Consider the following 23,818-nt stretch of genomic DNA (forward strand, 5'->3'; position numbering starts at 1 on the left):
TATCATTCCCATGACAGTACCTTTTAGGATTTGCTTCAAAGGAACCTAAAACAACAGTCAAAAGTATAACTGGTTGACATTGAATTTCTGTGGTCTAATAGTTCAGGTGTATAATTGCAAAACAACTGCTGTCTATTAGAATCTTTTGAGAGCTTTTAGGCGTCACAGGCAAAACAATTTATAAAGACTGGGTCCTTGGACTAGTGGTGCCAAGAGAGTCACTCATTAGAACCGTAAGCATGATAGGACAATTGATAAAAACAGATTAAAAAACTGAAAACTGTGATTTATACTGGCAGCCTTGTATGTCATATGACCAAAGGTATGAGGAAGAGAGGTTTATTTGCAAAATTAAATAGGTCCAAAGAAACTGATAAAAAATAGGATCCAGGCTGAAAAGAGGTACACTGAGAAACTTCAGTACCCATCCATGTTCTTCACTTAGCAGTATGCAGTTCCTCCTCTTCCCACTAATTTTTTTTCCCTTTTTCCCCCTACAGACATTCCATACACCAAGCTTGGGAGATGAGGAATTTGAAATCCCACCTATCTCCTTGGATTCTGATCCCTCACTGGCTGTCTCAGATGTGGTTGGCCACTTTGATGACCTGGCAGACCCTTCCTCCTCTCAGGATGGCAGCTTTTCAGCCCAATATGGGGTCCAGACATTGGACATGCCTGTGGGCATGACCCATGGCTTGATGGAGCAGGGCGGGGGGCTCCTGAGTGGGGGCTTGACCATGGTAAGGGGCAAGACATTATCAAGCTTACCCAGGCTCATGGGCATGATGTTAAGGGAGTTAAAAGTGACTCTCTCTTCCCTACTACACTTGGGTATTACTTGGTTCTCATTCTGTGGTTAAAGGCTCACCAACAAAGACTTAATTTCCCTTGAACGGAATTTATCATTTGAATCAATTTTACTTGAAAACTAGTTTTAAATTATAAAACGTCCTGTGTTCACCCTAATATGAAAAGGATTGTGGCTTTGGGGGGAAAAGGTTTTTTTCCTTCTATTGTTACCTTCATAGCCCAGGATTAAAATGTGAGTGTGGTAGCTAGCATGTTGAGAGATTTATTCCAAAACAGTCTGAACCAAATGTATTCATTGTGGATTAGTATGTGTTAAAAATCAGTGTATTGGGCTTCCAGCACATTTCATCAGTAGCACATCTTCACACTATATTTGATGCCATACATCTCTAACATTGGCCTTATTTACTCTTGATTGCCTGTGTATTGCAACTTTAAAAGCCACTATTGTAGGAGAGTACAGGGAGGAAGTTTTTCTTTACCCTGTGTGTCATCACCATCTCCAGATTACTGAATAACTTATTTGTTCTTTAAATTATCCAAAATTAAGACTTCTCTGATTAGTTTTTATTTTGGAACAGGCTTTTGAATACAAAGAAGTGACTTTAATAATTTCTGTACTTTATTATATGTAGACAAATTATTTGTTTAGTGTTTAAACGATGATACAGTTTGGGTAAGCAAGAGTATAAACTGTCCTGAATTCAGTGGGGGGAAAGAGTGGTGTTTTTTTATATTTAGTGTTTAATTAGTCCTTCTGCTTCTCTCAGGACTTGGACCATTCTATAGGAACTCAGTATAGTGCCAACCCACCTGTTACAATTGATGTACCAATGACAGACATGACATCTGGCTTGATGGGGCATAGCCAGTTGACCACCATTGATCAGTCAGAACTGAGTTCTCAACTTGGTTTGAGCTTAGGGGGTGGCACCATCCTGCCACCTGCCCAGTCACCTGAGGATCGTCTTTCAACCACCCCTTCACCTACTAGTTCACTTCATGAGGATGGTGTTGAGGATTTCCGGAGGGTGAGGCATTCCCTGCCAAAATCAAATCTGCCATGATATTCTGGGATAAAACTCTTGGCATACAGAGCCTACTCAGTATTATTTGCTCCTGCCCTGCCATCTCCTCTGCTCTTTTCTGGGTATGGGGTCCTGCCTCTCAATCTACAGTTTATAATGCTTTTCCCAATCCCCATTCTAATTGGTCCTCACATACTTTACTAATGTCTTAATCCTATTGCCTCTTTTTAGCATTTCTGAAAATTACATCCATGTGCCTAGTTAGTTCCCCCGTATAAAAGTCCTTTTCTTACAGTTCTCCAGACATGATCCTTCCTTCTTCCCCCTTGTAATTCTCTTTTTTTTTCCCTACAGCAAATTCCCAGCCAGAAGACAGTTGTGGTGGAAGCAGGGAAAAAGCAGAAGGCCCCAAAGAAGAGAAAAAAGAAAGATCCTAATGAACCCCAGAAACCAGTTTCAGCATATGCTTTATTCTTTCGTGACACACAGGCTGCCATCAAGGGACAGAATCCCAATGCCACTTTTGGGGAGGTTTCAAAAATTGTGGCCTCCATGTGGGACAGTCTTGGAGAGGAACAAAAACAGGTGAGCAAAACATGGAGGATAGTGGATAGTGAATGCTTTAGAAGTTTTTTCTCAACTTTTTTTCTTTAAAAAATTTTTTTTAATTTTTTTTTTCAACGTTTATTTATTTTGGGGACAGAGAGAGACAGAGCATGAACGGGGGAGGGGCAGAGAGAGAGGGAGACACAGAATCGGAAACAGGCTCCAGGCTCTGAGCCATCAGCCCAGAGCCCGACGCGGGGCTCGAACTCCCGGACCGCAAGATCGTGACCCGGCTGAAGTCGGACGCTTAACCGACTGCGCCACCCAGGCGCCCCGTCTTTAAAATTTTTTAATGTGTGTTTATTTTTGAGAGAGGGACAGCATGAGCAGAGGAGGAGCAGAGAGAGAGGAAGATACAGAATCTGAAGCAGGGTCCAGGCTCTGAGCTGTCAGCACAAAGCCCGACATGGGGCTCGAACTCACGAACTGTGAGATCATGACTCAAGCTGAGAGCTGAAGTCAGACAACCAACTGAGCCACCCAGGCTCTCCTTTCTAAACTTTTTTAAATGCTCTTATTTCATATCAGCTCTTTGTTTATAGCATTCATAGATCATACTTTGTCTTAGAAGTTGCAGCCATCCACTGAATCCAAAATACCCATCTAAAAATTAATAATTTTTGTAAAAACACAAAATCTAATTTTACTAAAGCCTTTTTTTTTTTTCTGTCAAATTAGGCCATTCCTCGGTAACCTGCAGCTCTAAAATCTACCCTAAGTTTGAATTTAGGGTTTAGTTTACATTTTTCACATTGGTTTAGTATAAACTTGAAAACTATAGTTAATCTCTCTAAATTTGATATGGATTTTAAAAATAAATGAAAATTATACTACATAAGATACATTTACAATTGAAGATGGCTATAATTATCATTACCCTACATTCCCCAGGTCTTATGTCAAAATGAGTCTGCTACTTAATTGAAACAAAAAGCTAAAATGTATTATAACTTATAACAGTTATCTATTGCTGCTCAACAAACCACAAATGTAATAGCTTTAAATAGTGGCAGTTTAATATTTGTTGTGATTCTGTAAATTGGTTAGATGGTTTTCCTGATGTTCTTGCCTGGGCTCATTCTTGTGATTGTAGCCAATTGACAGCTAGTGTGGCTGGCCAAGGTGACCTTGTCCTGTATCTGACAATTCGGTGCTACCTGTTAGCTTAGACAACCTGATTCACATAGGCTCTCATCCTTCAATAGGCTGGCTTGTTTATAGTATGGCTGACTTAGGAGCAAAGTCTGTCTCCCTCACTTAGGCCACATTCTCATGGTCAAAGCAATTCATAGGGCTATCCCAGATTCAAAGGAGGGGAAAGTAGGTTTCAGCCCTTGATGGAAGAAGTATGCAAGATGGGAGGAATTCTTGTGGCCATGATTGCAAATAATTTGCCACTTTCCTTAAGGGAGAATGTACTTGTTAGGGTAAGCATACTCCTGATCTTACATAATTTTTGGATCAGGTTTTTTTTTATTATAAAACTGGGCATGGTTTGGTGTTGCTTTAGAAGTATAGTTGCTCCGGAAAGATTTGCTGATTGGCTGACCTTCAGGTGCATGGTCACTAGAAAGTTTGCCATGGAAGTTGTTTTGATTACTAGCTTCCAGAAGTGTATTCACTAAAAAGAGTTGTAAACATTTAAATGAGTTGTCACTCATTGATAAATAATATAGAATTATAGGTCTTTTCTAGGAGTATGGGGAGTTTTTAAACAGCCTCTCTTTCCTGTAGGTATATAAAAGGAAAACTGAAGCTGCCAAGAAAGAGTATCTGAAGGCTCTGGCTGCATATAAAGACAATCAAGAGTGTCAGGTAAGAGGGTTATTTAAACCAATAAAACGATTTTTGGAGCTATTTATTAGCAGTTATAAGAAGTAAATACCACCAAAAACCTGTGTGACTTGTTACTACCATGCAGTATTAAAAGCTCAAAAGTATAGAACAGGTTCTCTGTTGTTTCCATTATAAACCTTGCCAAAATCTTTCTGAGTTTCTCCCCCTTATTTACTATTACTCCCCACAGTTGCTCTTTTTTCTTTCTTTCTTCTTTTTTTTTCTCTTCTTTCTTTTTCTTTCTTTCTTATCAATCTGTGATGTGTCTTTTCGTGGGAGATGATTAGAGTGAATATGTTCTAGGGAACAAAGTAAATCTCCAAATGACTTTTTTTTTTTTTTCTTTTCTGGGGGGGGTTTTTTTAGGCCACTGTGGAAACAGTAGAATTGGATCCAGTACCACCATCACAGACTCCTTCTCCACCTCCTATGGCTACTGTTGACCCAGCATCTCCAGCACCAGCCTCAACAGAGCCCCCTGCCCTATCCCCTTCCATTGTTGTTAACTCCACTCTTTCCTCCTATGTAGCAAATCAGGCATCTTCTGGGGCTGGGGGTCAGCCCAATATCACCAAGTTGATTATTACCAAACAGATGTTGCCCTCTTCTATTACTATGTCTCAAGGAGGGATGGTTACTGTTATCCCAGCCACAGTGGTGACCTCCCGGGGGATCCAATTAGGCCAGACCAGTACAGCCACTATCCAGCCCAGTCAGCAAGCCCAGATTGTCACTCGGTCAGTGTTGCAGGCAGCGGCAGCAGCTGCAGCTTCTATGCAACTGCCTCCACCCCGACTACAACCCCCTCCGTTGCAACAGATGCCTCAGCCCCCCACTCAGCAGCAAGTGACCATTCTGCAACAGCCTCCCCCACTTCAGGCCATGCAACAGCCTCCACCTCAGAAAGTTCGAATCAATTTACAGCAGCAGCCACCTCCTCTGCAGATCAAGATTGTGCCTCCACCCACTTTGAAAATGCAGACTACCTTAGTCCCACCAGCTGTGGAAAGCAGTCCTGAGCGGCCTATGAACAACAGCCCTGAGGCCCATACAGTGGAGGAAACCTCCCCTGAGACAATCTGTGAGATGATCACGGATGTAGTTCCCGAGGTGAGCCTCTGTTTTTAAGTCTTTCTCTAGACCAGTATAAAAGTTTAATTATTTCGGTTGATCCAGTAAAGGTGGAGGTTGCTACTAGCATTTAATGCCTGGCAACCAGGAGTACAGACATCCTGTAGCAGTTCCCTGCGACTGTGACTTGTCCTACCCACGACAATCTGTAGTGTTCTTGTGAGAAATATTTAGGAGGGTCTGCTGTCCCAGACCACTCCTTAACTAAGTTGAAGTCATACTGCCATTCTACTAGAGGGAACACAGCCTAAGCATAGAGTTAGCAGGTGTCTATCCAAGGATCCTAAACTTTGGAGATAAAAGTTCTTCCATATCTCTTGCCTCTCGCCTGCTTAGCTTGATGTTTTAAGTGGGAGGATGGACAGGGGATATAGCTAGAAAAAAATTGGTTCATATCATGGAGTCTTTCCAAAGAGACACAGACAGGTGCCACTTACCCTAGTTTTAACTTGTACATCACCAGTAGTCATTTTAAATAAAATGTGAGTCTGTTTTGAGACTCTAGCTCCACAATTAAGGAAGCAATCATTTTAAAGAAAAATTCCCCCTCCCCCCCCCCAATCAGCAGAAACTATGAAATCTCCCTTTTTCTAATGGCACCACATTTTGTCTTCTCTTAGTCCTCCCAATCTTAGTTGAGGTAACCCAGACACTATGCACATTGTACTTTTGACATTTTCAAAGGAATATTATTCAAGTGTGGAACAAAGTCAGTGACAGATGAAATTAAAGAGTACTAGCATGTGGCCAGCATTCCATCAAGAATCTTCATGTCAGTCTGCTTGACAAAGTTCTAAAGCTGCATAAAGAAAGGGAGACCAGGAACTCCTCTATTAGAATTCTGCCTCCATATGTGAAGGACTGTAATACCTGCTGCTCCACTGGGTTCCAGAATGCATTTGACTAGCTGGTTAGGTAAGTAGTAATCTAATTCATTTTTGGTGCTCTCTTCCTTTCACAGGTGGAGTCTCCTTCTCAAATGGATGTTGAATTGGTGAGTGGGTCTCCTGTGACACTCTCACCCCAGCCTCGCTGTGTGAGGTCCGGTTGTGAGAATCCTCCTGTTGTGAGTAAGGACTGGGACAATGAGTACTGCAGCAATGAATGTGTGGTGAAGCACTGCAGGTGAGCTTATAGTTCCCCTTTGTAGAATTCGGATATGACTAAGTTAACTGTGTTAGACATGGTAACCCCGAGCATGGGATCAGGATCACCTGATCTTAAGTAGACTAGACTGCTATACAGATGTCTGATTGTAGAGGCTACTGGAAAAGTTCCCCTGCCTTAAGGAGCTTACTTACATTTGCCATGTAGACAAAGATGATATAATTAACAGTTTTCGCTTTTTGCTTATATCACATTGTTACAGATGTTCTTTAACATTTAGTTACATATGCCCTTTTAAAAATGACGCCACAATAAGCTGTTAGTGACTGTGAATATTAGCTTAGTATCTCCTTAGATCAAATCCGACCTCTCAGGGAATTAGAATTTGAGGAGGAATGGTAAGTGGTAAGTACCACAATAAAGCGCTAAGTGTGGCAGGAGTGGGAGCAGGGGAGGTTCTGAAGATTTTGCCCGTCTCCCTAGTTTTCCTGGGATTTACCTATACCCATGAAACAAAGCATTGGTATTTCCTGAGTCAAATCCTGCTCAGTAAATTAGGATTGCCTGAACCTATCTTTTAGGCCCACCGCCCTTATATTTCTATTGGGTGATACCATCTCTTCTTAATGCTATAGGAAATTATCCAGGAAGTTATTTATGACAGAGTTCAAAATGACTGTATCTTTAAATATACATATATATATATATATATATATATCTATATCTATATCTGAGTTTATGTGTCTCTTTTTCTCTCTTAGGGATGTCTTCTTGGCCTGGGTAGCCTCTAGAAATTCAAACACAGTGGTATTTGTCAAATAGTCCTCCCTGTTCTCCAAGCCAGTGAAGACTTACCTGCTGGGAACATGTCTAAGAGCCTCTTTTTAAAACACAAGCTGGGCTTCTGGTAGTGCCTGATCTCAACCCATGATGTCATTCGTGCTTCTCCCCTTTCCTGTCTCTTCAGCTGGGGCCATACTATGGAGCAAGGCCATTGAGTTTGCTGTAATCTGGAATTGCTTTTTACTTTCAAGTACAAGCACACATAGCAGTGATAACAGCAAAGGGTGAAGGGTATATGAACAAGCAGAACATAGGGAGGGCTGGTGGGGGGGTGGGGGGAGGATTGTCTTGAGGAAACTTGTTGGTGTAATTGTCATAGGACTTGCCTAAACAATTATTAAAATGATGGGAGCACACTCAGCTTTGAGCCTAGGAGAATCCATTTTAAAAGGGATACAAAATTGCATTAGAAGTTACCTCTTAAACAGGAATATTGCTGTCACACCTATTATATATATTACTTTGAGAAAAGTTCCCAACAGAACAGGCACATTGGGCTGTGGGGAAAATACCATCGTGTAGGAGTTTCTTATTTATTTCTCTTTACAAATATTATTTCTGTAGTCCATGATCCTCCTCACAGTTTGAGTGTGAAAGGCAGAACTCTATATCCTTAATATAAGAGGTTTTACTAAAGTCTAAAGTTGTGTTCACTTAGTTTGATAAAATATCTTTTAAAAGATAAGTTAGAGATGTTTTCACTTAGATAATACATAGGCTAATTATCTGTACACCCTAGGTTTTCAGTTAAATCTAATCTAAGATGTGCTTGTCTCATTTTCCTTGGAAATAAGCTAAAAAAAAAAAAAAAAGGACGAGCAAAGCCATAGTCATAACAGAATAAACAAATGTTTAGAGCATGAAGGCCCTGGTAATGATAACCTTAAGTAAAATCAAATCTTACCTTGAGAAATGCTGTCCCAGAGAACCCCATTCTTGATTACGATGTTCACGTAGTACTAACTGCTAATCACTTTGATCCTATGCAGTATAATCAACATTTTAATGCTTTCTATCCATACATTGATTTAGTTTGAACCCTTACAACAACCCAGTGAGGTAGGTAGTATTCCCAGCTTACTTATAATACTGAGGTAAGTTACACAAGATCACACACTGTTAAGTTGAAGAGCCAGATTTTGACCTTGAAATCCCAACTACAATACAAACTTTTATTTAAATAAGGAAAAAAGCTATTGTACAAATATTACTCTTCAGGTACAGCCTGCAGAGCCACGGCTGTAGATGCTCAGCTCTGTAAGAAGTGCGTCTATAGATTTTTAGGTTTAGAGATGATACCATCTGGATACCTTTGCTTGAACCTGGCAACCACATCTGGATCTAGTAGGTGGATCCCATCCAGTTGGTTTCCAAGGGTGATCCTGAAGCAAGGATAAAGGGGCAAACCAAAACATCCTGGAATTAAAAGGCTTAATATTGTTAAAAGATGCATACCTTTTATTAAGGCTGCCTATAATTTCATCAAATATTCATGCCAATTCTTTTAAGACTTTAATACTAGAATAGTATATGGTAGTATGACTGGTTAGGAATTGGGCACAGATTCTGGTGTCAAAACAGGCTGGATCTGTATTACTTAAGAGTTAATAGTAAGAACAGCTAATTCACAGAGTTGCTGCCAGTGAGTATTCTTCGGATAAGTAAAACACTAGCAGCATATCTTTCAAGGCTCTACTAACAAGATGAAAGATATTAAAACTGTTGACAGATTAAATGGATTCTTAACCACCAGGGGGCAGGTTCAATATATCTCGTAGAATAATTGAGGAAGATCTTTAGTGGGCACCCTGGAGAGCAGTGGTTTGAGTCCTAAAACCTGATGGGTTTCCAGTGAACGTTGCAGAAGCCCCATAAAACAGTTTAAATACAGGAACACCTGGGTGGCTCGCTTAGTTAAGCGCCCGATTGCACTCAGGTCATGATCTCCTGTTTCATGAGTTTGAGCCCCACGCTGGGTTCTGTGCTGACAGCTCAGAACCTGGAGCCTACTTCAGATTCTGTATCTCTTTCTCTCCTCCTCACCCACTCATGCTCTGTCTCTCTCTCTCTCTCTCTCAAAAATAAACATTAAAAAAAATTTTTTTTAATAAAAAAACCAAACAGTTTAAATACAAGCTCAGGTGGCTTATGAATCCTCTGAAGTCTATATTTAGACAAGTGGCATATGAGGTGAAGTTCTAATATGTGTCCTTGACCATAAACACTTTGGCCCTTGAGGGCTAGCAGGTCTCTGGTCGCCTTACCAATTGGGCTGCACGTTGTGTGGTCGTCCAAACAACTCAATCTTGCGAGTGCCAGGGGATAGTCTCTCAATCATGCCATAGATTTCATCTGGTTTATGACTGGTAGAACGAACCTAGGAACAAGGTCCAAGTTACTTTTAGGTTACCAGAGATTCCAATTCTAGCCCTTTTCGTTTATGATCAAATGAGAAAACCTGGAACACCCCTGACTTGAACAACATGGAAGGTATGGATGCCTGGAGAAGCACATACCTCAGCTACGATCACATCACAATCCAGACCCTGGTTGAAGCCTTGGGGATTTCCTTTGACACCAACCTGCTCACCACAAAAAACATATTACCTTATGATACCACAGCATTTGAACTTTTCTTCAATAAGAAGTCCAACCAATTTCCCTTTTTGTTCCACCTCTTGTACTTGGGCCCCCTTGTCGCTCACCAAGCAGTGTTCTTTCCCATGGTTCAACCAGTGACCCGTACGGCCTGTCCGGATGATGCGTTGCAGTTGATTTGTCTTCACCCAGATAATTTCATCTACCCGTTCATAACTGGAATATACGAAAGAGAACCAGGGCTTTAATCAGGCTTTCACAGTTTAGGGGTAGTACCATCTACTCTACAAAGGCAAAGACTCACAGGGAATACTTGGAGAAGGGAACACATCTCAACTACAGCAATTACATTTTTATTTCCTTCAAAAGAAAGCAACACAACAATGATCACTACTTACCCCCAGAGGTTCAGACATTCTCTGCCCAACTCCATGGCCCTAAAAAGAAAGGTTAAACAGCTACTTCCATGCCCATATATATTTATCCCTTCAAGGTATCTTAAGTGTTTTCAGTAGATATTCAGTAAACATTTACATGCAAGACACCATTAGGGCAACAGGATGGATCGAAGAGTGAAAAGATGAAACAGTATCTACTCTCAAAGGCCTTACCTTTCAAGGAACAAATGTAAAATTAAACAGAATTCGAGGTATCATTTGTGTTAAACAGGAATTAGGGTCTCAGGAAAAAAAGGCCAACTTAGTCATACATTTAATAGCCAGACTAGGAAAACCCAGGATTTTATCCCCACCCAGAACTCACTCTGTACTACATCTGCCCATACCTACATATCTTTGAACTGCATTACCTGCCTGTGACCCAGAGGAAGAGAAAGCCATCATCCTGAAGTACTGGTATGTTGAGCCTGCGCATCTCATCATCTGTCAGGGTCCCATAGGGCAGCTCCATGTGAATATCCCAGGGTGGGTCAGCCATCACAACTGCAAACTTGCCCAAGATACTGACGTCCAGGTAGCGGATATCACAACAGATCCACTGCATGAGGTGGTATTTGGTCATCTTTCCTTCCTTCACTCTGAGATTCATGGCCCCAGTCCCTCTTTTCCATTTGATTTTCCTATTCCCTTATAAATATGTATATCCCACACCATTCCCAATCAGCAAGATAGACTGCTGATTATACCTGCTTTTCCTACATGGATGGCTGCCCTACTCATACAAGTTCCTAAGTTGAAAATAGTTTTCTGAGCAGACAGGTACCTGAGGAGGGAAGAGTCGATCTGCATTCGAGTCCCCTCCGACACTCTGTGTAAGAGCAAGCTCCTGGCTAGGTGTATGGTCTTTGCTCCCAGGAGCCTCAGAATCCATGCAAGCATCAATTTCATAGTGAACGTATTTGCAGGTATCCATGTGGAAACACGTGTTAAGGAAAGAGCAGTCACCTAATGATTCATCAGTGTGTTTATTGATGATTCGTCTGGGAAAACAGAAAGGGAGAATGAGAATCAAGACCGTGTTCCAGGGGCACTTGGACGGTTGTTGATTAAATGTCCGACTTCAGCTCAGGTCACGATGTCACAGTTCATGAGCTCAAGCCCCCGCATCACGCTCTGTGCTGTCAGCGTAGAGCCCGCTTCAGATCCTCTGTCTCCCTCTCTCTGCCCCTCTCCTGCTCATACTCTCTCTCTCAAAAATAAACATTAAAAAAAAGATGGTGTTCCAGAATTAGATCCCATAGGTCAAGTTCCAAATTGTTTCAAACTCTTGTCTTTTATTACCCTCTCCTAATTTTATTTTTAGAGCTTCCTCTAAGTTTTCAGAGAAAAAAGGCAGGTGATATGGAAATCCATAATTCACACTAAAGAGTTTTAATTCCTCTCTGGGCAAAGACAACTTTCTTATTTTACAATAGGAAGGAAGAGCTTGCTGATTAGAGCTGCATAAAATGCTGACCTAAGAGCCCAGGTTCCTATTTCTCCTAAGATCATCCTCCTCCCAGAGAACTTTCAGTGGGGCTCAAGAGTTGCCTTCCTATTGCAAGAAAGGGGCATTTTTTAAAAATCTCACATCTATTTGGGAGTGCAGTCTGTGTTCCCTCCCACAGAACACTGCTTCTGAAAGCATACCTTCAGAATCTGGGGGGTCTAAGACAAATCATTAAAACCATTTAATAACAGGAGCACCTGGATGGCTCAGTTGGTGAAGTGTCAGACTCTTGATTTCAGCTCAGGTGGTGATATTGCGGCTCTGTGCTGACAGTGTGGAGCCTGCTTGGGATTCTCTCCCCACCCCCCTCTCTCTCTGTCCCCCTCCCCCACTGTCTCTTAATATAAACAAACATTAAAAAAAAAAACAAACATTGAATAATAGGATTAAAGACAGAATCCCAGTAACAGGAAGGAACGTCCTGAAAATGGATGACTGCTTCCAGGAGACCCACCCCACCTCTCCCCCTCCCAAGAGACCTGAAGTGCAGCTTGCGACAGGGCCGATCAGCATCACTGGCTTTCATGCACTCCTCCTTTGTTCCATAGTCACAAAACTCTTGTACTTGGGCCCGACCTCGTGAGCGAAACTTTTCAACAATGGATTGTTCCTTCGCTGTTGTTGTATTTAATAACTCGAGGATCTCCTGACTGACCTGTGACAGAAGAAGCCTTGGACTTAAAAGGGTTTGCAGATAAAATGATCCCTAAACCACCTTTCCAAATTCTACCTGACAAATGTCCTGTTGTAAGGGGTGAATGAGCTAACCTAAAATGGGAAAACTAGAATCCTAGGAGAAGAGATTTGTCATGGGTTCAGTTCTTTCTCACAAATCCACATTTGGGATGAAATTAAAATATAAGAAGCCTGGTTCCTACTGCTAAGCATTAAGCTAACTTCCCTTTTCCAGGAAAGCAATCCTTCCCACCAAAACCACTTATATTTATATAATCAACACACAGTGCTAAGCACTTTACTGTTTAGCTCACTCTTTGCAACAATTCTAGAAGGGAGGTACTCTGGTTATCCTTACGTTATAGATGAAGACTAAGGCTCAAGAGAAGTTAACTTGTTCAGATTCACACAGCTAGAAGTAGTAAATGGATAAGAACTCATTTGGGTCTGATATTTATATCAGAACCACAGTAACTGTGGTCACACTCTTTAATCATCTGTTTCCATATTTATTAATAGTCCATGTAACTACCTTCCAGTATTCATCTCCATTCATCTCCCTCTATTTCTAAATTTGGATTCCTCTTCTCTTGATCTGATGATTCTTCCAAACAGATCCAATGACAAACATCCTCTAAATCAGTTTCTCAACACTGGCATTACTGACATTTGGGGCTAAGTAATTCTTTGTTGTGTGGGGATTATCCTACTATGATTGTAGGATGCTTAGCAACATTGTTTGTCTCTACCCACTAGAATGCCTGTAGCACTCCTCTGTGTTGTGACAACCAAAATGTCTCCAGACATTGTCAAATGTTCTCTGGGGGGAGCAAGGTGGGAGGCAAAATTATCCCCAGTTGAGAACCACTATTCTAAACCCTCAACTCTAAGAACTGCACCTTGCTTGCCCTAGGGGTAAAACCCTCCCAATGAAAACTATAATTCAAAGTGTATGTGTGAGGGGTGTCTCACTGGCTCAGTCGGTAGAGCATACAACTCTTGATCTTGCAGTTTTAAGTTCAAGCCCCATAATGGGTGTAAAGATTACTTAAAAATAAAATCTTAAAAAACAAAAACATGTATGTGTGAAAGCATTTCCATCTACCCCTACCTTCTTGCTCTGCTGTTCCTTAGTAGACTGTTGGTTCAGAAGGCTCTCTATCTCCAGATCAACATCTGAGGCAGCATGTTTCCTTGATTTCTTGGCTGGCTCCTTGGTTGCTTCTGATGCTGAAGAGGCCAGACCAGAGGCCAAAGAGCTGGCAAAAGCAGCTACCGTGGTTGAGTCCTGCTCTGCACGCCGCTTCTGCCCTGTGATAGTTCCTGCTATTTCCCCAGGGCCCTTCTTTTCTGCCACAGCGCCCATCATGGCAGAGAGCTTGGAATGATCAGCATAGGTCACAAGAGTGGGATGTGCATCATCTTGTAAGAGACCTCGTTTTACCTCAATCAACTCCTGAGCTGCAAACTTCTGTAGCAGGCTTTCCACCCCATCTTGAGTGGCAGGGGCATCTGGCTAGGGAAGGAGAGGAAAGGAAGGCAATAAAACACTGACCATGAACTGAAGAAAAGAAGTGGTACATCCCAACCCTGTCTTATCAGGTCATTACCGTGGAGATGGCAAGACGGATGGACACAGCATCAGTGGGCAATGTTAAGGCCAGATCAGAGAGGTGGTGCAGCAATTTCTTCTCTAATTCAGGGTCTGTAGCTAGTTCAGGAACTGCTGAAGCTGTGCTGGGCTTAGGGCCACCAGAAGTGGGTGCAGCAGGCACTGGACTGTCACTGCGGAAGGTGGGAGACAGTGCTGCCTCTGGATTTCGTAGATCTGGGAATGAAGAAAAGTGAAGAACATGAAAAAGGGCAACCACGGTAGGCCTATACATTCCTCAGGAGTCCAATGCTCCAATAGTCACAGCACACAGTTCTTTCATTTCATGTAGAAAATCCTCCAAATTTAGCACTAGATAATCTTTCCTCAATCATACTCAAGTGTTCACTGCTTTGTCAAGATAATCCTGAATTTTCTGGGAATCTCTTACCTTTCCTCTACTGAGTGAGAGGTGTTTTCCTAATTCCTGTCCCTGCTGTGTTTCAAAAAAAATTAGCAGCATGGTAGATTTCTATGTCCATACCACCTCCCTTTAGTCACTCTAAATGACAACTGATATAATCAACCCAAATTTAAAAGCCAGGAATATTTTCAACAACCTAAAAACTGTGATCCAATCTTTTGAGGAATGGAGTTTGAATTTTAATGAATCAAGGCCACTGGACATCAGAGGGTATACAAAATGACAGTGTTGAGGATAAGAAAGTGACTTTTTTAAAGATTTTATTAATTAACTTCTACACACAATATGGGGCTCAAACCTACAGCCTTGAGATCAAGAATTGCATGCTCTACTGACTAAGACAGCCGGGCGCCCCTAGAATGCGACCTATAACACTCAAATACAAAAATCTTATAAAATTTTGTGACACCCTGGTCACCAAATGATACTTCCTGACTGTGTTTCTATCACTTACCTTACTACTTCACAAGCTGGGTAGCCATCATAACCTTAGTAGGACTTAAGAACTCAAATCAGGACAAAATATTACCTTTAGGAAAGCTTAAAATCTATGATCATTTAGTTAAAATACAGATGGGAGCATCTGGTTGGCTCAGCCAGTAGAGCATGCAATTCTTGATCTGGGAGTTGTGAGTTCAAGCCCCACGCTAGGTGCAGAAATTACTTTCTTTTTAAGTTTATTAATTTATTTTTTTTTTTAATTTTTTTTTTTTCAACGTTTATTTTTTATTTTTGGGACAGAGAGAGACAGAGCATGAACGGGGGAGGGGCAGAGAGAGAGGGAGACACAGAATCGGAAACAGGCTCCAGGCTCTGAGCCATCAGCCCAGAGCCCGACGCGGGGCTCGAACTCACGGACCGCGAGATCGTGACCTGGCTGAAGTCGGACGCTTAACCGACTGCGCCACCCAGGCGCCCCTTATTAATTTATTGTTGAGAGAGAGTGCGCGCACGTGCACATGCAAGTGGGAGAGGGGCACAGCCAGAGGAAGAGGGAGGATCCCAAGCAGGCTCCACACTGTCAGCACAAAGCCCAACGCAGGGTTTCAACCCATGAACCATGAGATCATGATCTGGGCTGAAATCAAGCGTCAGGACCTCAACCCACTGGATCACCCAGGCGCCCTGAAGAGATTATTTAAAAATAAAATATTTAGGAAAAAAAAAAAAATACATTTGAAATACCAAACTCAGGACCTGTATCAGAACTGTTAAATTAAATATAAAAGTGGGTCATTATTTTACATTTAGAAATATTTAAGTTACATAAACATTTTTACTCTAATGGAATTTTTAGTAAAATTTGACTCAGAAATTCCAAGGGTGGGGGATGCCTGGGTGGCACAGTCGGTTAAGCGACTTTGGCTCAGGCCATGATCTCACAGTTTGTGGGTTCAAACCCCACTTTAGGCTCTGTGTTGATAGCACGGAGCCTGGAGCCTGCTTCAGATTTTGTTTCCGTCTCTCTCTGCCCCTCCCCCACATGTGCTCTGTCTCTCTCTCAAAAATAAATAAACATTAAAAAAAAATTTTTTTTTTTTAATTTTTTTTTTAACGTTTTTATTTATTTTTGAGACAGAGAGAGACAGAGCATGAATGGGGGAGGGGCAGAGAGAGAAGGAGACACAGAATCGGAAGCAGGCTCCAGGCTCTGAGCCATCAGCCCAGAGCCCGACGCGGGGCTTGAACTCACGGACTGTGAGATCGTGACCTGAGCCGAAGTCAGATGCTTAACCGACTGAGCCACCCAGGCGCCCCATTTTTTTTTTTTTTTTAATTCCAAGGTAAATGGAGCTGAACTATACCAAACATCTTGCTAGGATACATTTTATGTAAAAATAAGTTATAATCTATTTAGAAAACAGACTTCACAATTCCATACTACCCGGAAATGTTAAATAACTCACAGAACTTTCCTTACTTTGCTTATGATTCCTTTATGTTCTGCTGAATCTTGGAGAGTAGAACTTTTGCCAGATAAACTGATACAAGTCCTTTGTTTTGTTTGGCAAAGAGATATGTATACATGGAAGGACCATTGAAGCACTATGAAGGTCTAGATGAGAAAGAATTCAAGAGCAAGGAACTTAAGCTAAAAATACTTCAGAAAGAAAGGGGCGCCTCGGTGGCTGTCAATTGAGTGTCTGACTTCAGCTCAGGTCATGATCTCATAGTTTGTGAATTGGAGCCCCTCTCTCAAAAACAAAAACAAACAGTCAAAAAAAATAAATGAAAGAAAGAAGAAATAAAAGCGACTATTATTAGCTTACTTGGAAGCCTAAGGGCAAAATTTCTGCACTGAACAGGATTAAACTAGTGAAGTCCTTGGGATTCAGCGATTCAAGGAATCCAGTAAATTTGAAATAAAATACCCCAATTACAATTTACACTAGGATAATACGCTGAGCTTTTTCTTTTTTAATGTTTATTTTTGACAAAGAAAGAGAGAGCATGAGCAGGGAAGGGGCAAAGAGAGGGGGACAGAGAACCTGAAGCAGGCTCCTCAACGGACAGCAGAGATCCCGACATGGGGCTCTAATTCATGAACAAAACACAGGACCCAAACTGTGAGATCATGGCCTGAACTGAAGTCAGATGCTTAACAGACTGAGACTTTTTTCAAAAAAATCAGTTAAGCTTTAAAAGTTTTTGAAGTAACCAAAAATTTCTTTCATTAAGCAACCTAACTAAGCACAATCAATGATAAATATTAAGGCAGAGGACACACAAGGTATTTTAAAATTAGGATTTCAGGCATTACATCCACAAATTGTTTTATATATTATATAATGATATAACTCATCATATTTTTGTTTTATACACTGTATACAAATATAACCCATTATACATTTTTAACTCACAGAGTATGCCAAAGGGAGCAAATCATATAAGTTACTAAACCAAAAACTCTGATTATAGAACATGGGGCTAAAGGAAGATATAGTAAGTTTTTTGTTTTTTTTTTTTTTTGGTTTTTCTGAAAGTGAGAACAGAGTTTATTGAAGACACAGAGAGAGAGCAGATAGAGTGTCCAGGAGATTCAGAAAGGAAAGGAGAGGACAGTGAGTCTCCAGATGTAGTTAAGTTTTCAAACAATACTCAGTATATAGGTCCTTTGTTATGTAACTCTGCAATGTTGAATATTTTAGGTAAGCCATAAATTATCCCTTACCTCTCCCCCTTAATTCATATTCAAACTTTGTGCCAGGTACCTTACATATGCTGCTTCATTAGTAAGAGATTTGTTTTTTTAAAAAAGCCCTAACAGGGCATCTGGGTGGTGGTTAAGTGTCCAACTTCAGCTCAGGTCATAATCTCGTGGTCCATGGGTTCAAGCCCTGCATCAGGCTTTGTGCTGACAGCTCAGAGCCTGAAGCCTACTTCAGATTCTGTGTCTCCCTCTCTCTCTGCCCCTCCCCTGCTCACACTTTGTCTCTCTCTCTCTCAAAAATAAATATTAAATTTTTTTTAATGTTTATTTTTAACAGAGAGAGACAGACAGATTCAGAGACAGAGCATGAGTGGGGGAAGGGGAAGAGAGAAAGACACAGAATCTGAAGCAGGCTCCAGGCTCCGAGCTGTCAGCACAGAGCCAGATGCGGGGCTCGAACTCACAGATTGCGAGATCATGACCTGAGCCAAAGTCGGATGCTCAACCAACTGAGCCACCAGGTGCCCCTCAAAAATAAATATTAAAACAAATAAATAAACATAAAAAAAAAAGATGTAACAAAATAATAAATGAAATATTTAAAAAGCCTAAGCTCCTTATAGATAATCCCTATTACACCTTTTTTTTAAACCACCTTAAGAAAGATATTAAAAAATAGGGGCTCCTGGGTGGCTCCGTTGGTTGAGGGTCCAACTCTTGTTGATTTCTTTTTTTTTTTATTTTTTATTTTTTTTTTTAATGTTTACTTATTTTTGAGACAGAGAGAGACCGAGCATGAACGGGGGAGGGTCAGAGAGAGAGGGAGACACAGAATCCGAAGCAGGCTCCAGGCTCCGAGCTGTCAGCACAGAGCCCGATGCGGGGCTCGAACCCACGAACCGTGAGATCGTGACCTAAGCCGAAGTCGGACGCCCAACCGACTGAGCCACCCAGGCGCCCCGCAACTCTTGTTGATTTCAACTCAGGTCTTGATCTCACATCAAGCCCCTAGTCAGGCTCTGTGCTGGGCGTGGAGCCTGCTTGAGATTCTCTCTTTCCATCACTCTGCCTCTCCCCTGCTCATGGTCTCTCTCTCTCTCTCTCTCTCTCTCTCTCAAAATAAATAAACATTTTAAAAAAATGTTTAAAGAGGAGCCTGGGTGGCTCAGTTGGTTAAGCATCCAACTCTTGATTTCAGCTCAGGTGATGATCTCACAGCTTGTGAGATGGAGCCCTGAATCACGCTCTGCGCACTCACAGCATGTGAGTAGGGCTCAAACCCACCAACTGTAAGATCATGACCTGAGCCGAAGTCAGACCCTTAACCAACTGACCAACCCAGGCGCCCCTAATACTTGCTCCTCTAAAAAGTAAGCTGGTGACATGATTCTGATTATGAATCCTTGTGTTAGTAACACCTTCTGGCAGTTAAGACATTAGAGCTTCATGGCATTCAAGACATTAGAGCTGAAAATACCTTTTAAGGTTATTGGGAGGAGAGGCTCATGTTTAATATTGAATTTCCTGAAGTCACATGCAAATTCTTGCATGTATATACTCATTTGGGGAAAAGACTCCAATGTTTTGTCATTCTTAAAATGGTTTACTGGCAGAAAATGACTAAGAACCCCTGGATTACAACTCCTTCAGAAAGTATTTGTTCAGTTATTATTTCAGTACATTTACTGAGTGCTTCCACTATGCTGGCAAGTATGTTAATACTCTGCCTCCAATCCAATGAAAATTTCTACGTGCTGTGTTCAACAAAGTAATACATAATACTTGAGCTTACTCTTGGGTTAAAAGCTCCACTGACGATAAACAAAATACTATTAGCTCAAAGACCTAAAAATATGGCCAGTCTAGTAATATAACATTGTATGTAAATTATACTGTCATTAATTATACATAGCCAGTCTACTAATTTGCTAAACTATGTTAACATCTATATGCACATCTTCAATCCCACTGATGAAATATATTGAGCAGTTCATATATTTACCATGTTCTAAGCCTGGCCAAGTCCATTTTGTTTCAATTAAAATATGATAAAAATGTATTCACGGTAATAATCTTCATTTCCAAAAGCTGTACATTATTTCTACGGAAAACAATGCGGTGGTTCCTCAAAAAACTGAAAATAGAATTACCATATGATCCAGCAACTCCACTTCTGGATACATACCCAAAAAATCTGAAGCTGGATCTTGAAGGGATATTTGTACACCAATACTCACAACAGCATTATTCACAATAGCCAAAAGTTAGAAGCAACCCAAGTATCCACCACCAGATAAATGAATAAACACTGTACAGACACACAATGGACTTTTCTTTGGCTTTAAAAAGAAATTATGACACATGCTACAATAGGATGAACCTTATGGATATTATGCTAAGTGAAATAAGCCAGTCACAGAAAGACACATATTTCATGATTCTGTTTACATGAGGTGTCTAGAGCAGTCAAACTCACAGAAACAAAAAGAATAATGGTTGCCAGGGACTGGGCAGAAGGAGAAATAGAAAGTTATTGTTTAATGGGTACAGAATTTCAGTTTTGCAAGATGAAAAAGTTCTGGAGATTGGTTGCACCATAATGTGAATATATGTCAAGCCACTGAGCTGTACACTTAAAAACAGTTAAGATGGTAAATTTTAAGTTTTATGCCACAATTGGAAAAAAAAAAAGTACTTAAAAAATGCCAAACTAGAGGCATCTGGGTGGCTCAGTTAGTTAAGCATCAACTTCCAATGATGTCATGATCTCATGGTTCCTGAGTTGGAGCCCCACATTGGGCTCTGTGCTGACAGCTCAAAGCCTGGAGCCTACTTCAGATTCTGTGTCTCCCTTTCATTCCACCCCCGCCCCGCTTGCACCCTGTCTCTCTCTCTCTCTCTCTCAAAAATAAATAAGCATTTTTAAAAATTTAAAATAAAAATAAAAATGCCAAACTAGGACACCTGAGTAGCTCAGTCGGTTAAGCATTTGACTCGACTTCAGCTCAAGTCATGATCTCAGTCATGGGACTGAGCCCAGAATCAGGCTTGGTGGGGACAGCACAGAGTCTGCTGGGGATTCTCTCTCCCTCTTTCTCTGCCCATCTCTATCTCCTGCTCGCTCTCAAAAAAATAAACATAAAAAACTGCCAAACTCAGGAAGGTCTCCCAGTAATTCTTTGTCCATGGTATTTTGTATTTGTTAATGATATGGATACATTTCAGGTCATGGTTATCCTTGCCTTTCTCATTGAGCTTAGTAGTAAACAATTAGGTACCAGATTTCAGTAATGCTATAAAAATCAAGAGGTAGTTAAGAAAATTTTTATTTCCTGTGAGAAAAGAACAGAATGATCTGAATTTTTAGCAAGACTTTGGTTATATCTTACATGAAAAATTGATTAGTAAACAAATAGAGTGTGTCTCATGATGTTTTCCTAAGAATCTTAATGCTCAAATCAATTCTTTGGAATAACCAAAATAATTCAAAGAAGGAACAGTGAAAGCACAAACTTTAAAATATTTTATCTTAACCATATTATCAGGCAGATGTACTAGGAATCTTAATCATATATTATTAAGTGGCTGTATGAGATATTTACATCCAAAAAAAGAATACTTACGTTCAAGAGAGAATACACTCTTGTCAAAATTATTAAACATGTTTAGCAAGAACCTGTATGAAATATCGACATTCTAGTAGTTAAGTTTGCATATGGCACAAAGTTTGGTTAATACCAAAGTATGGTTATTACCATGGAAAAGTGAAGTTGAATTTAAAATTGACGATTAGGGGCGCCTGGGTGGCTCAGTCAGTTAAGCTACTGACTCTTGGTTTCAGTTCAGGTCATGATCTCAGTTAGTGAGTTTGAGCCTTGCATGGGGCTCCATGATGTCAGTGCAGAATCTCTCTCTCCCTTTCTGCCTCTGCCCCTCCCCTGCTCATTCCCACTGTCTCTCTCATAAATAAAGAAATAAACATTTATAAATAAATAAATAATAAAATTGACTACTAATTAATCCCTGATCATATGACTTGTACTTCTTCCTCTACTTGCCCGGCCCTCTTAATTTCTCTTTAATTATCTAAGTCTTATATAACCATCAAAATCAAATCTCAAGTGCTAATTCCTTTCATGTCTTTACTGACTAAACCCGACTCCTTATTCTTCCCTTCCCTGTACTTATTGTGGACTCATTCATTCAGCATTTTACATATATCACATTTAAGTTCTGACTTTTTAGACGAATCGATCCTTTAACCCCAACTACATTTTAAACCCCTTGAGGGCAGGAACAATGTGTTACTTATATTTGTCTAACTAGACTTATGCACACTGTAAATACTCCACAGATGTTTGTTTATTATGGTGTGAGTGTCCTGACAGGACATCTTCTAGTTCCAAGGGCCAGAACATGAGTACAGGGACCTAATATGTACCAAGACAAGATTTAGAGATCGACTCCAGTATACAAATAAACACTGGAACAAAGTACCACAAGGGTGACATGGACTATCCTTGTAGATCTCGTTAACTGATTTGCCTTAAATAAGCCAGGGCTTGTGCTGGGGTGGGGGTAGATAAAACCGGACAATCATCGGAGGTTCCTTCAAGTTTTAGGACTGTGACACAGCGGGCAACAGGAAGAGAGAAAAAGTGTAAAACCCGAAAATAAATGCTTCCAGATATCTGCTTGGGATGTAAATGGCTAAGACGATACCAGTTCCTCTACTCATTTAGCAACTCTGTGAGGGTCACTGAGGTAAGCACTGTGGGTACAAAGGTTCGGACCTTGCTCTCACGGAGCCCACCGTGGCAAAGAAATGACCACGACAAAGCAGTCGCTGTAACGCAGGGAAGAACAAAGCGCCATAGGAGCAACAAAAAAGGGGGACTTACTGCTTCATGGGATAGGGGGCTGAGAGGCCTAGCAAAGCCAATGTTCTCGCAGACTTCAGAGGAGTCGGCCAAGCGGACGGGGGTGGGGACCAGGATTCCGTCCCAAGAAAGTGAACTGGAAGAAACAAGGCCCGCGAACGGAACCGCGACCATGTCCAGGAGGACGAAGCGTCTGTGCTGCTCAGGGGGAGGAGAGTACTGATGTACCAGGCATTAAATAAATGGACTCCTGGGGAAGGGCACCGACTCGGGAGCTCTTTTTCGCCAGGGTTCCCTCCCACCCTCCCCGGCTAAGTATCCGCCCGGAGAGCCCCGCGCCTCACCCAAATGCCCCGAGTCCTGCTTCCGCCTCCGCTGCAGCCTCTCTCGCAGCGAGTCCAGCTGCTTTTTGTGGGCTTGGATAGAGCTCCACGTGTCCGACATTCTAGTTTCTCAGCCCAGACACGTCTCGAATCAGGCGCGGCGGACTAGCACCTCCCAGCCCCGGCAGCAGGAAATCTGTTCTCACGCGGACACCCCCAGGCTAACCGGAAAGAGATCTGGGGAATACGCTGGACGGGAAGTTATTGCCCGTTTCCCGCTCGTTTTGAAGCTGAAAGAAGAGCCACCTTAGGTGTTGGCAGGATGGCGGAAATATTTTCTATCGGAGCTCTCTCGTTCTTCCGGGTGCCTTGAGGCTGTGGCTGCCATATTAGTGTCTGGCAGAACGGCCATGTTGCTTATAGATGCGCATGCGGCCATGTTGAATGTAAAGGGATGAATCCAGTGCGTTTACCCTTCCAGTTAAGACGGCGATAATGTAAAAAAGCGCAAATAGAACAGCAAGAGTAGTACAGATTTTTATTTTTATCTTTTTGAAGATTTTACTTTTAAGTAATTTCTGCACCCAGTGTGGGGCTTGAACTCCTGACTGGAGATCAAGGGTCACATGCTCTACTGATTGTGCCAGCCTGGTGCCCCCAGGTTAATGAGAAATAATTAGGGGCACCTGGGTGGCTCAGACGGTTAAGCTAAGACTTAAGCTCAGATCATGATCTCCCAGTTAGTGAATTTCTACTGACACCCCAGAGCCTGGAGCCTGCTCTGGATTCTGTGTCTCCCTCTCTC

At 41.5% G+C, this 23,818-nt stretch overlaps 2 protein-coding genes across 3 annotated transcripts in view; one reads left to right on the plus strand and one right to left on the minus strand.

Moving 5' to 3' along the window:
* TOX4 (TOX high mobility group box family member 4) overlaps positions 1 to 8,194 on the plus strand; it is a 13,791-nt gene extending 5,597 nt beyond the window's left edge. For both annotated transcript variants that reach the window (XM_047861480.1, XM_047861481.1), the window contains 7 exons: positions 501 to 743; positions 1,584 to 1,844; positions 2,196 to 2,426; positions 4,182 to 4,262; positions 4,650 to 5,393; positions 6,376 to 6,539; positions 7,283 to 8,194. In XM_047861480.1, the coding sequence (XP_047717436.1) occupies positions 501 to 743; positions 1,584 to 1,844; positions 2,196 to 2,426; positions 4,182 to 4,262; positions 4,650 to 5,393; positions 6,376 to 6,539; positions 7,283 to 7,343 (1,785 nt within the window). In that variant the 3' untranslated portion in view covers positions 7,344 to 8,194. The remainder of the gene's footprint in view (positions 1 to 500; positions 744 to 1,583; positions 1,845 to 2,195; positions 2,427 to 4,181; positions 4,263 to 4,649; positions 5,394 to 6,375; positions 6,540 to 7,282) is intronic.
* A 307-nt stretch (positions 8,195 to 8,501) lies between these two features.
* METTL3 (methyltransferase 3, N6-adenosine-methyltransferase complex catalytic subunit) lies at positions 8,502 to 23,255 on the minus strand. The gene is made up of 11 exons (XM_047861482.1): positions 23,035 to 23,255; positions 14,195 to 14,412; positions 13,696 to 14,100; positions 12,389 to 12,564; positions 11,184 to 11,400; positions 10,771 to 10,958; positions 10,361 to 10,399; positions 10,070 to 10,178; positions 9,881 to 9,946; positions 9,629 to 9,741; positions 8,502 to 8,746 (listed from the first exon to the last, which is right to left on the minus strand). Exons 1-11 carry the CDS (start codon positions 23,132 to 23,134, stop codon positions 8,635 to 8,637), a joined length of 1,743 nt encoding a protein of 580 aa, XP_047717438.1. The 5' UTR covers positions 23,135 to 23,255; the 3' UTR covers positions 8,502 to 8,634.
* Positions 23,256 to 23,818: the final 563 nt, after the last annotated feature.

This window comes from Prionailurus viverrinus, chromosome B3 (assembly GCF_022837055.1).
Source record: "Prionailurus viverrinus isolate Anna chromosome B3, UM_Priviv_1.0, whole genome shotgun sequence".
Lineage (NCBI taxonomy): Eukaryota > Metazoa > Chordata > Mammalia > Carnivora > Felidae > Prionailurus > Prionailurus viverrinus.